Here is a 13,428-nt window from a genome sequence, read left to right as displayed (position 1 = left end):
GACTTAGCTGACAGACTGGCGGCCGTGAGCTGGAACAGCAGTCAGAAACAGAGTCAGAGTGGGAGATGGGCTGCAGGTGAAGCAGGAGTCCCCGTCAAAAAGACGCTCAGAACTCCTCCTCTTCTTCAGCTTTCTCAGGGATGAAGCAGAAAATGCTTTTTCCAGAAACATCCTCCTGCCTCAACCCACTTGTGTCAAGTAGGAACTTCTGGAGCTGCTGAGTCAGCTGGTTTCCATGCAACGGCTGATGAAGGACAGCAGTTTATGTAAAGTGAGACTGGAACATTGATGTTTTACTAAAATGACTGTTTCTTATAAAAAGTTGCAGAAAAAAGAGACTCAGCGTTTTCCAGCAGCTTCATTCTGCAGAAACATCAGCAGAAGAGAAACAGCAGCCATGAAGGGACTGAGGACAGACGGACATCCAGCCAGAATCCAAGCAGCACCTTCATCCTGATGAAGCTCCGCCCTCTGACCTTCAGCAGTCATCTCCAGGCTCCGCCCCAGTCTGCAGCAGCTTCATCTGCTGCCTCATCCTCTCTCTGTGAGTCTCTGCAGAGTTTTTCTGCAGCAGCAGCAGCATCAGAGCCAGAGAGCCAAAGAAAGTGGAAAGTCTGAGAAGGAAGCAGCTCTGAAGCTCTGCAGCTGACGGTGCAGCTTCAGGACTCATGAGGAGGACCACATCCACTGCTCCTCTTCCTCTTCCACCTTCCTCTTTGAGGCAGCAGAAGTTCCTCCAACTCCATCTGGACCTGGCTGTTCTCACAGACCATGTGGCCTAATGGACAAGGCGTCTGACTTCGGATCAGAAGATTGAGGGTTCAAATCCCTTCATGGTTTGAGGCAGAACTTTCAGAGACTCCCACAGTGAGACACCTGCTGGCTGTTCTTTGTAACTGCATCTGCAGCTTCTAGAAACGTCTTTGTTTCTGTTTTCATCTTTTCAAACATTTGTTTTCTTCACATGAAGCCTAAAGAAATGTCCTCAGAATGATGGAGACAGTTTTTCTGCAGCTTGAAGCTGTTCTGGAAGATTTTCTTCTTTATTGCAGAGAAATCTCTCATTTGATGAGACGGAGGAACTGCAGCAACGTTTCCTGGAAAACCTCCACATTTCATTGAAACCATGTTGGAACTTTGTCCATGAGGTCACATGGTCTGGAAGAAGCCCCAGTTCCAGGTGACAGAAGTCTGGTTCTGATCCATCAGATCTCACTAGCAACAGAAGCAAACCTTCACGTGTTGCAGCAACATTTCCATGTTTTTGTCTTTAGCGGTGTAGCTTTCCACAGAATCCGGTGTCAGACCGTGGAACAAGTACTACATCTCCCATGATGCATTGGGTTAAAGTGACAGCATCTCGGCGCACAATGAGTCTCTCCTCTTAACGTCTTGAAACAACAACAAACACACATCAAACGTTTTTTAAATCTTCTAACTTAACTTTTATTCCATCTTTTAGAAAAAACAGCTGCAACTTCCATCTTTTTCTACCACAATTATCACAATAATAAATGTGAGATTGTGGAGGGGCTGCAGATCATACAGACAGGATTTTTGTCAATGTTAAAGTGTGCCATGGCTCAAAAAGGTTGAAAAACACTGATCTGATGATATCTACTAGAATCTATAGTAGTATCTACTAAAAGTTAATGTTCTACAAAGTATCAGTAGGCATTTAACTTTCTGTTGGTTTTTGAAAGGTTGTTTTACTACGTTTAGTACAATGAATTTTAAAAATATGGGTCAGGGTTTTTGTTTGCCACCCCAAGATTTAATGTGGCCCCCTACCGGCCACCCCCATGAACAATTTCTGGAGGCGCCACTGGTTGTAGCGCACCTGTGATTTGCGCCAGCAGATTGGAGCACACGCAGAAGCACATTTGAGCAGTTGTAATCACAGATTTGAAGTTGTAACTCTAAATGAACACATGCAAATGGAAATTTGTCAGTTCACAGCAGAAGATTTTTATACACAGATGCAGATTTTTGATGCACAAGTATTCACATTCTATATTACAAGTTCTCAAATCAAATCTACAAGTGCGTTCTTTTTGGAACATTAATACCTTCATAGGTGAAGTCTGTCTTTAGTTATTTTTTGGATTTCATTTATAATCGCTTGAGAATAAACTTCATCCTCCAATAGAATAGAGTTGAACTTCCAGTTACCTTTGTTTTTAGGATTATTGCGAGGTTGAATAATAAGTTTAATCATAAAATGATCTGTTAATGGTGCAGCAGAAATATTGCTATTGATGTAAAATTCTGTTGATTTTCATTTGTTAACCAAAAATCCAACCTAGATTTGGCAGATCCGTCCGGTTTAAACCAGGTGAACGCGTGAAGGTGTTTTGCGCTGCAGAGTCATATCCATATACATTTCCCAGAATAACAAATTTATCATCTTTCATAAAAACACAAATCAACCAGTTACCAGAACCATCTCTTTTTGTAACTAAAAGCTTGCCATAAAAACTATTCAGTAATATAGCGACCCCTGCTGACCGGTTGGTCCATGAGAGAAAAGGATTTTATCTCCCCACTGATTGGCCCAAAACTTTTCATCAGTCTCGTTGGAGTGAGTTTCTTGTAAACAACAACATTGAACTTTTTGGTTTTTACAAAAAAAAGTGATTTAAAAAAAGTGATTTTCTTTTAACAGAATCCTAATACCCCTAGTATTTAGCGAAATGAAAGACCACACAGAACTTAAAGACATAAAATAAAACACAGAAGGATGTAAACAAAAAAAAACGAGAAAATTTAAGATAAAAGAACTTGGGGTCTTAAATTAAGGGTTAGCTGCGCCCCTAACTATTTACTTAATATGAAACTGAGAATTTTACCATTATATGATGAAAATGTTTCACTGGAAAACAATATAAATTGTTATAACAAATTATATAACCATATTAATTAAAACCTTTCGCATCTTAGAAAAAATACTTTTAAGAAAAAGGTAAAATGTAAAAATAAAGGATAAAATACTTAGCTTAGATTTGCTCTATTATGTAAACAAAATGACTTAAATGTTAAAACTTAGAATAATTACAGTAAAAAAACAATTTAAATGAAACGAAATGAACTCTTTAATGCAAAATAGGTAGGTCACCTCCTTGTAAATATTTCACTCCACAGTGACTCTAGTCCCGTTGATGTATCCCACATGGCCCCTGTAATAGACGTTCTTCCCTTCTGCTCCGGCCCGCTCCATCTTGGCCAGATGGCCGCTCAAGCTTCTCGGTCTGCTTTACTGAAGTCCTCCTTGAAGCGGATCCCCAGGTCTTTGCAGGTCTGGCAGTTCTTGGTGATGTTCCAGAAAGCATCTGTATGGCGCCTCGTGATGAACTGCAGGATCACCTGGCGATGTCTTCCTTCCTCCCTCCTCCCCAGTCCATGAACCGTGTCCACCGTCGTGTCCATCACATCTGCCCACTGTGGTGCGATTTTGGACAGGATTCCAACCAGATGTTCCCTGATGTTCTCCTCATCTTTTTCTTTCAGTCCATGAATTTCCAAGTTCCATCTTTGTTTGTATCTTTCCAGATCTGCAACTTTTTCCTTCAGTTCCAGGTTCTCTTTCACAATCCTTGGGATTTCTCTTTCCAACGTTGCGATCTTGTCTTACAGTCTTTTATTTCAGCCGCGTTCATCTCAATGAGCCGGGAGATATTTGCCACCATTACGGTGTTTTCACGCAGCTGACTTCCAAAATCTTCTATTTTGGACGTTAGCCTTTCAATTGCAGCCAAAATAGCATCTTCAGATCTCGAAGTAGAATCCTGTCCCGCTTTCACCTTCAAGGGTGGTCCCGTGGACTTTGTGGGAGTAGGTGGTGGTTTCCTTTTCACACTAGAAGCGACGTCCATCTGGGAATAGTCATGCTCGCTCATCATGGCCGACGGCTGCAAAGTTGGAGCTTGCTTCGGACTTGTTTTTTTCGTCGTCATTAAGCAGAAAAAGGGGAACTCACCAAGATGGTTTTTTTTCCCAAAACGAAGATAAAGTTAACGCGCACCTGCTCTCCAGTCAAACCGTTCTCTCTCAGTTTTCAAATTCTGACATTTACCGTGCAGATCGGGGCAAAGGCGAGAGCTTAGCGAGAGACGTCCGCTCAGTCCGCCATCCCAGCCGGAACCCTCCATATCACGCTAAGTCTCGCTCAAAGTAGTCAACAAAATCAAAGATAGGACAAAAGCGAGATTTGACACAACGCACGCAAAAAAATGTGTTTTGCAAACGCAAAAAAACGTTTTTGAAAGCAAAAAAAAGTTTTTGAAAGCAAAAAAAATTTTTTTTGAGCAAAAAACTTCTAAAGTTCTGTGTGCAACGTGGTGGCAGAATTATCACTCCATACACTATCGGTATGTTCACTTCAACAACGGTTCTATCTTGAGCTTCAAGCTCTCCAAACATGCAGTCCATCAACAGCGTGTCCTGGAAGAGTCTCTTCTGTCCCTTCCAGTTGAAAAGACAGAAGACATTGTTGGTCAGTGCAGCCGACAACATTCTTCAAATCATGTGATCTTAGTTAGTCCCTCCAGCTAACGACAAACAGGAAACCTTAACAGATCAAAGAGAAAATTGTTAGCAGATAAAAAAGTACAATCTGTTTTGTCGTCTGTGGTTCTAAGTTTGTAGTTCAGTTCTTTTCAGCAGATTTCTCTGTCAAACCCAAAATCCATCTAAACCTCTTTGATGTCTCCATGTCTTCAATTCCAGACATTCAGGCAGATTCTATTTCCAAAACTACATTTCAAGCTAAAACCCAAAGACAGGGTCCTGCTCATGGATCTGCAGACAGAAAAGATTCAAACCTGAACACATCAGTGAAAAACTGCTTAGTGTCAGAATTGTTCTCCATCTTTTCTGGACTGATTCTTCCTCCAGTGCAGCTTCATCTTCATCAAACTGCTCCTCATTGGTGGGTGGAAACACAACAGGGAGGTTTTTCTGTGTCCAGTTCAGCTCCATGAATGTTCAGGCTGTTTAATGTCAGTGATTTCAGTTTAGAAAAACTGCATCTCTGCTGAGATTTGCTTCACTTCCATAAGAACCTCAGCAGCATCAGGATCATTTTGTTGATGGTTTGTCTGTGGAATGACATTTCATACTCATAGCTTCAGTGGAGATCAAGAGTCTGGAACCTTTAACACTAAAAGAACCATTTGATCCAGTTTCTTCCAGACCAAAACCCATAAAAATCTATTTTAATCTAACCTAATAATTGCTGTGAAAAGTCTCATTTTGCGGTATTTTAATTGAAATCTGTGAAATTTTGGTGCAGAAAAAGGTCAAGTTAATACTAAAAAGGCTTCTTTTTAAATAAATTTTTCTTATCATATAAGACTTCCAACCATTTATACCAAAAAGGATAACTTTTTTAATCTCCAAAAACTGTTGCCGGTGAGATGACAGGCGCTTGATATGGGCGCATCTGTGGATAAAACGTGAGCGAGTGCACACGAGTGTTGCCGAATGTCAGTCATTTTGCATCTAATGAATGATATGATTGAGATTTCACTCCGGTGTTTTCGGTTCATTGACGTGTCTGCTCACCAGGGGCCAGGGGGGTCTGGTTTGGGGACCAAAAGGTTTCCTTTCTGCTCTTTGCAGATGATGTTGTCCTTTTGGCTTCATCGAGCCTGGACCTCCATCATGCATTGGGGCAGTTTGCGGCCAAGTGTAAAGTGGCAGCACCACTAATTCTGAGGCCATATTTCTCAAACGGATGATAGTTTGCCATCTCTCTGTGGGTGGAGTGTCCCTGCTCCAGGTGGAAGAGTTTAAATATCTTAGGGTCTTGTTCACGAGTGAGGGAAGATCAGAGCGTGAGATTGACAGGCGGATCGGAGCAGCGCCTGTAGTTGTGCGGTTGCTTTATCGGTCCGTTGAGAGCTGAGCTTCAAAGCAAAGCTCTCAATTTACCGGTCAATCTTTGTTTCAATACTTGGTCATGATCTCTGGGTCATGACAGAAAGAATGAGTTCCCCAATACAAGCGGCTGAGCTTCCTCTGTAGGATGGCTAGGGACTCCCTTGGCGATAGGGTGAGAAGCTTGGTCACCCGAGAGCTTGGAGTAGAACCGCTTCTCCTCCCCCGGGACAGGGGAGGTCTGAGCATCTTTGCTCAATCTGCTGCCCCTATGACCCAGTCCCAGATTATCGGAGAAAGATGGATTTTTGAGAAAATATATGTTTAATAGTGAACTCAGTCCTTCATATTTAAAGTTCCATGCAGATGTGGCACCAAAAGCAAAAAACATTAACCAATTTACTCTTGAATTTACCCGGGTACGTCACATACCCTGATTTTTTGGAACAGAGTCCAGTTTTGGAACCTGCAGAGAAGCAACATCAGCAGAAACCCACACTGTAGGAAAGACTCCACACTTCTGACTGATGTTCACGTCCACTTTATTCTTCACAGTAAAGATTGGAACAGAACAATGAGAAACAAAAAGAACAGATTAACAGTTCTAATATCTATTAGAAAACATGAATCACAAGAACACCAGCACTGTGATTTTTTATCCGCCTCTTCCTTCATAAATCTTTAGGAAAATCGTTTCCTCACTAAACTTGCTCTAACAAAATATAAACTGCAGTTACTACTTTTTGTTAAAATTAATAATCACTGATCACATAAAAAGTGTTAGAATAAAAGACGTTTACAAATTTTTCTAGTGTTGTCATGGTAACACACACATGAACAACATACTCATCATCTCAGCATAAACTACAACCACATTGAATCCGTTCAAGATTAAACTCTAATACTACAAAGCAACACATTTCTATTAACTGATACATCTGAAAGAATTCATTTTGTGAAAAATTGTAACATTTTTGTCAATGATAGCAGTAAAACTCATATTGTCTAGTATCTTTACACCTAGATTTAAATATATTAGTTCTTTTTTTGTTGAGATAACAGTGGCTTAAAGAATATAAAATAAAAAGACTGTTGTAAAAAATCAGAATATCATTTCAATCCCATGAAAAAAGGATGTTTTCAGCTCATGTCAGACTTTAGAAAACTATTTATTGTTATGTGTTCAATACTAACTTATGTCTCCTTTTAATTGAATGACTGCATCAATGTGTTATGGAGGCCAACAGTCTGTGGCTCTGTGTTCATGTAATGAAAGCTCAGGCTGCTTTGGAGTAAATGAGAACATTAGGGTTTGATCCCATGAGTTTTAAATATTACAAATGTATTTTAACCCTTGTGCTATCTTAGATGACCCCACCCTTGCATTGACGTGTTCTCCCTACCATGACAAAGGTGGATAAAGGTGGAAAGATTTTAGATAATCCATGGACACCAGTGAAGATCACAAATCATTGAAGAAAAAAGGCTCAGAGCACTGTCTTGTGGGTCTATATAGGTTGGGTATAGATGACCCAACCCCCAATGCCAAAGTGCCTAGGATAGCAAAAGGGTTAAAATATTCACATTTTCTGAAATACAGAAACTAAAGTCATCATTTGTGCTGCAGAGCTAGAGTGGTCAACCTCTGAACAGAAGATCACAGGTACAATTACCATTTTGCCCGTCCATGTGTCAAAGTGTCATTGGACAAAACTGAACCCCACATTTATCCTGGTGGTTATAGGTTGGTGCCAGTGTGAGACAGCACAGCTGCCATCAGTTTGCGATTAGGTGTTTTTGGGTGAATGGGACTGACTGTTAAGTACTTTGGGCTTTGAAAGAAGGTACATAAGCAGTATATCCCATTCATATATGACAACATAAAACCAGGGCTTAAAATATTTCAATCTAAAAATCACAATTTTGAATAAAATAAGCGACCTTGGTCGCCTTTAACCCTTGTGCTATCTTAGATGACCTCGCCCTTGCATTGACATGTTATTTCTACCATGACAAAGGTGGATAAAGGTGGAAAGATTTCATGTAATCCATGGACACTAGTGATAATCACAAATCATTGAAGAAAAAAGGTTCAGAGCACTGTCTAGTTCTAGTGGGTCTAGGTGATCCAACTCCCAATGCTAAAGTGCCTAGGATAGCACAAGGGTGTTGGCAGATTACTCTAGCAGTGTTTTACTCGGTTAATCCCCTAGGGCAGTTCAGTTAATCAACTCACCTGTTCAGCGTCCTATTTAAGTCCAGGTGTGTAGTTGTTTACTCTCTTCCTTTACCGCAAATGCTGCATTTGTCACCCCACCCTCCTCCCCGGCTTCCACCTGTGAGCTCTGTTAGGGGTAGTTATTACCCAAAGATTTTATGAAAATCTTATCTCATGGAATTGTACGGAGCCTTATGCCAAACGAAAAGAATGTGAAAATAAAGAATTTTTACTGCATGAGTTTTCTGACTGAAATACCAGTTTCTGTCTTTATGGAAGAAAATGTGTACTTTTTTCAATTCTTTCCTCTTATGTAAACCACTGCACAAGTTCTCTGCTCTAAGTTTTCCTGAGTTTAAAGTTTTTAATAAATCCTATGTTAAAATGTTTTAAAATGTTTTTCTCCTGTATGAGTTCTCATATGTCTTTTGAGATTGGATACAGCACTAAAACTTTTGTCACATTCTTTACAAGAAAAAGGCTTTTCTCCTGTATGAGTTCTCATGTGTCTTTTGAGATTGGATCCATCACAAAAACTTTTGTCACATTCTTTACAATAAAAAGGCTTCTCTCCTGTGTGAGTTCTCATGTGTCTTTTGAGATCAGATACATCACGAAAACCTTTGTCACATTCTTTACAAGGAAAAGGTTTTTTGCCTGTATGAGTTCTCATGTGTCTTTTGAGATGAGTTATACGATTGAAACTGTTGTCACATTCTTTACAAGAAAAAGGCTTTTCTCCTGTATGAGTTCTCATGTGTCTTTGGAGATTAGATGCTTGACTAAAACTTTTGTCACATTCTTTACAAGAAAAAGGCTTCTCCCTTGTATGAGTTCTAATATGTTTTTTGAGATTAGATAAAAAACTAAAACCTTTATCACATCCTTTACATGAAAATCGCTTCTTTCCTTTATGAAATCTTACATGAAAAAGTTTGTTAGCTACTCTTGAGCTTTCACCATACTTCAAAGAGGAACGTTTTTTCTGTTTTGAAGATTGTTTGTGTTTCTTAACCGAATCATCCTTCTTTGATTTTTTACTACCATCAGAGTCACACTGACTTGCTGACATGTGAGAGCTGTCCAAACTTTGGACATGACTTCTGACTTCTCTCTTCCACTGATCTATGTACTGTGGGTCTGTCTCTTCATCTGTATTTGATTTTGAGTCTGTCTCTTCATCTGTAGTTGATGTTGATTCTGTCTCTTCATCTGTAGTTGATGATGATACTTCATGTTGGTTTTCTTCTTCATCCTGACTATCAGTTACATTAAAGCTCTGCTGATTGTTTGGATCTGCTTCACTGTTCTCATCTTCCTCATTAGTAGGTATCTCCATCAAGGTATCAGTCTCCTGCTTCAGATCAAGCTGATCTTCATCCTGACTGATGCAGTGCTCCTCTGGCTCCTCTTTAATCATTGGAGGTTCTGGTTCCTCCTGTTCCTCTTTAATCTTTGGAGGTTCTGGTTCCTCCTGTTCCACTTTGAAGTTCCTCTGCTGGTTGCGGAGATCCTCTTCTTCAGTCATCCAATGCTGGGGGAGCACTGCAGAAACACAAGAGGAAGCCCTTTTATACTTCATAATGACAGCACAATTTAAAAGAGAGCTTGGTTGGGTCCCTAGGGCATTAGCTTCCTGGGCCTGTTAATCCTCTCTCCCCATAGGGTATCCTAAGGAACAAGCTGGGGATCACATCACATATTTTGTTAATGTGATGTTAATTATTGCTTTGTGCTGTGAAACAGGTAAAGCAGGACATAGGGCTGGGCAATAAAATGATAATTAAATACATGGCGATTGAACTTTTTCTCAGCAGAGGAACCAGTCTTAACTTGTCCTGTCCAACAGCTAAGCAAACAGATGAGAACTGAAGGCCTCTTGTGTTGGACATATTTTACTTTAACAACAGGGGTTATGAATCTTGTGACAAACCACAGGTATGTCTGAATAAAGCCCTTTTGTAATCGAAGCCATAATGACACAACCACTAACAGAGTACTGTACTAAAAAGTTTCTAGGCCTTTAGCTCCTACACTTACTAGTAAAAAATCACTCCTTCCTTTGAATGGATTGATGGAAATCTCGGGGTTCGGAAGCCAGTTCAGAGCATCGGTGGATAACTTTGAGTGAACGAACCAGCTGGAACCAGTGCTGACAGCGAGAATATCAGCAAGACCCATTGCCGCATACAATTCTTTTGAATCCGATTAGAATATTAGAGCGGACAATTGGAATAATTTGTGGATTTTGACAAGGAAGAGCCGACAACTGAAGTGGTCCATGAAGTTCAGCTCTGCCTTCGGCGCCCAACACTTTAACAACCAAGAGGTATGAGTAGCGCTACACCTTCAATGGTAATTTAAAAAGTGTGCACACATAACTGAACAAAAAATCCAATGCATTGGATTACTGATCAATGAGACTGCTCAATGAGCGCTTTAAAAAGAGTAAAAGAGGGCGGCGGCATGTAACAGTCGGAGCTGCAGCGTCCACCAAGAGCAGAACTAATAGTCTGACTGGCAGTGAAATACAAGCTGAAAAGCGAGTTAGACTGACTATAAAAGCTCTCGCTGATAAACTGGACAAGCAACAAAATAACAGAAAACTGAAATTAAATAAAGCAAGCAACATTAGGAAATCGCTGCAAAGTTTAATGGTTAAAGATGATAAAACGGAGGTTCAAATAGCTCTTGATAAACTTGTTGAGGTTTGTAATGATGCCACATGTATGCATGAATCTTTGTTGGGTTTATTGCCATCTGATGATTGTGAAAAACATGAAACAGGGTTTAAAGCCAAAATCTTGTTCAATAATTATTATTTTTTTTTTTTTACTTGTCCTGTCCAACGGCTGGGCAGACAGATGAGAGCTGATGGCCTCTTGTGTTGGACATATTTTACTTTAACAAGAGGGGTTATTAATCTTCAGACAAACCAAAAGTATGTCTGAATAAACCCCTTTTGTAATTGAGGCCAAACTTTATTAATTTCAATCATGTTTGAAAATCTTTGGTGTTGGACCGGACGGAAAAGGAAAGAGGGGAAGAAGAGAGAGGGACGTTAGAGAGAGGGGGGGTAGGAGGGTGATAATTTGAGGGGAAGGGGGATAAGACCATGAAGCAGCATAAAGCAACAAGTTTACTGGTTGTTAATCATTATGGTAAGGTTCAAATGTAGTACAAAAAGGGCGGAGCCTGTCCACACACACACTCAAGTGTTATAAACACACCTGCTAGCTGCAAAAATGTCCACCTGTCGACATGTACACAAAACAGATAGTGTTCACACGCATACTTATGCCTTAAAACCAACTAGTGTGAAATATTTCAGTCATTCAGTCATGCAAACTGTGCAAAGGTGAGCTAACACCTGTGCTCAGGTGAGTGTTTATGTTCTTCTAAAATGGATGGTGGAACGTGAAAAGAAGGAGGGAGAGTGCCCAGCCATCCCCACCCCAAGACCCCCACCGCAGCAGCAGCGGCAGCCGGAATCCCCCCAACGCCACACGGGATCCGGCAGGGAACAACCGCCGCCCAGGCGACCAAGCCCGCCACCCAGGCCAGGGCCAGCAGGACCGCCGCAAGGCCCCCAGAGCCAGAGAGCAGGGAGGCACGGAGGCAAAGAGAGCGCCGCCCCAGCCCAACCAGGAGAGCAGCCCCCCCGCCGCGCCGGGAGAACCCAACGCAGAGCCCCACCGGAGAAGGACGCCCACAGCCCCAGACGAGCACCCCACCACCACCCAGGAGTTCCGGGCATCCCCCCGCCCCAACCCCAGGTACGAGCCAGGACCCCCCAAGGGAGACCCGCTCCGCACTCCAGGCAGCCATCCGCCCGGCCCTCGGTTGGTCCAGGGAGGAGCAAGGCAGGGGCCCGCCGCCCCCGCCCAGGAGGGGGGAACCCCGGGGAAAAAAAGAGGGCCCACAAGGGATGTTGTAAATATGGCCCGACCAGGCTCGGCCACAGTTGGAAATTTGGCGGGGCCCAGCGCTCAGGAGCAAGGACCTGAACCCACTCCCCAGGGACACGAACACCCCCCGCTCAGATGTAATGTTAACCCCCCACCGCGCGGAGAGAGCACCGCCGGGCCCAGGAAGCCGGCATCCCGGGGACATGGCCGCCGTTGCAAAGGGGCCCGTACCCCCCACCAGGGAAGAGGCAGGGGACAGACGGACCCAGGTCCCACCTTCCTTGCAAAATGTGTGTGCGTGTATGTGTGTTTAAGAGGGTGTGTGTGTGCATGTGTGTGTGTTTATGTTGGGATGTATATATTGAGGGGGGAGGGGTGTGTGTACTAAGGGGGGTGCAGTTAAAATTGGCGAGTAGGGCACTAAGGGGACATCTCCTGATTACTCACAGTGTCGTCCCCTCACCCTCCACCAAGGGGCCCTAAATGTCTAAGGTGCGGTTAAAATTGGCGGGTAGGGTGCTAGGAGGACATCTGCTGCTTGCTGGCAGTGATGTCCAAGCACCCCCCCTACCAAGGGCCCTACATGTCTAAGGTGCAAATAAAACCGAAAGAGGGGGGCCCACTCCATACGGCAACCATAGGAGGGGGCCACTGCCTAGTAACCCCCCCCCCCCCCAAGGCTCATCGCAGGCTAAGCCCCCCACCCCCTCTTATGAGGTTATATGAGGAAGGGGGTAAGTTGGGGACAGCTGTTTGACCCGGTGGTCAAACAGCTGTCCCCCGCCCCCCCCCAGCAAGGGGGCCAGGCCCACCCAGCCCAGGGGCCCCACCCCCGGAGGCGCCGACAATCCAGGCCCAGCACCACCCACCCCACACAGAGGGAGAGGAGCCAGAAAGCGTCGCCCCCCCCCCCCCCCCCCCGGAGCAAGCCCATGCCCCCACCCCCAAACGCCGGCCCTAGAAGAGCTCTGGTCAGGCCTAGACGGGACTGAGGCAGCCAACCGGCCGGGGAAACCGCCGATGGCCTCAGCGGAGACCCCGACCCGTCAACCCCCCCTGCCCCGTACCAATAGTGCCCCCCCTCCCCCAGAATGCCCCCCCACAGGACAGGGCCGACAAGACCCCCCACCCCACCCCCCCAGACCCCGCAGCCGAAGCGGATGACACCCAGAGTGCCCGGGGGCCCCAAGAGGGTTGTCCCGTCCCGCCCCAGAGCCAGGGAAGGGCCGATCCCAGCCCCAGGTGTAGATGGGAAGCCCATCCAGCGCCGCTGGGCCTCCCCCCCTGAGCAGCGCCCCCCGCCAACCCCCCCCAGCACAGGCACAGGGACCACCCCCCCAAGCCAAGCCAGACCACACCCCCACCACGCACCCCCACACCCAAGCCCAGAGGACCACGCAGCGCCCCAGCCCGCCCCACCCAGGC

General features: G+C 44.1%; 4 protein-coding genes and 1 non-coding gene across 7 annotated transcripts in view; 2 read left to right on the top strand and 3 right to left on the bottom strand.

Annotated features, from left to right (window-relative positions):
- LOC101172629 (zinc finger protein 436-like) overlaps window positions 1–13,428 on the top strand; it is a 1,005,429-nt gene that overhangs the window by 137,696 nt on the left and 854,305 nt on the right. The gene's annotated exons all lie outside the window — the stretch shown is intronic.
- LOC110016657 (zinc finger protein 502-like) overlaps window positions 1–13,428 on the bottom strand; it is a 970,715-nt gene that overhangs the window by 193,504 nt on the left and 763,783 nt on the right. The gene's annotated exons all lie outside the window — the stretch shown is intronic.
- The window catches only part of LOC105355262 (NACHT, LRR and PYD domains-containing protein 12), a 517,064-nt gene that overhangs the window by 292,374 nt on the left and 211,262 nt on the right, over window positions 1–13,428 (bottom strand). The gene's annotated exons all lie outside the window — the stretch shown is intronic.
- Window positions 768–840, top strand: trnastop-uca. The gene has a single exon. It is a non-coding gene; the product is annotated as a tRNA-Arg (tRNA).
- LOC111948729 (gastrula zinc finger protein XlCGF49.1-like) lies at window positions 8,415–9,296 on the bottom strand. Its single transcript, XM_023962988.1, has one exon. It carries the CDS (start codon window positions 9,165–9,167, stop codon window positions 8,475–8,477), a length of 693 nt encoding a protein of 230 aa, XP_023818756.1. The 5' UTR covers window positions 9,168–9,296; the 3' UTR covers window positions 8,415–8,474.

This window comes from Oryzias latipes, chromosome 2, assembly GCF_002234675.1.
Source record: "Oryzias latipes chromosome 2, ASM223467v1".
NCBI classification, from domain to species: Eukaryota; Metazoa; Chordata; class Actinopteri; order Beloniformes; family Adrianichthyidae; genus Oryzias; species Oryzias latipes.
This window is presented reverse-complemented; position numbering and strand designations above follow the sequence as displayed.

What these genes read in the sequence shown, in the direction of transcription:
- LOC111948729 (XM_023962988.1), bottom strand. Translation starts at nt 9,167, where the DNA reads ATGTCAGCAAGTCAGTGTGACTCTGATGGTAGTAAAAAATCAAAGAAG.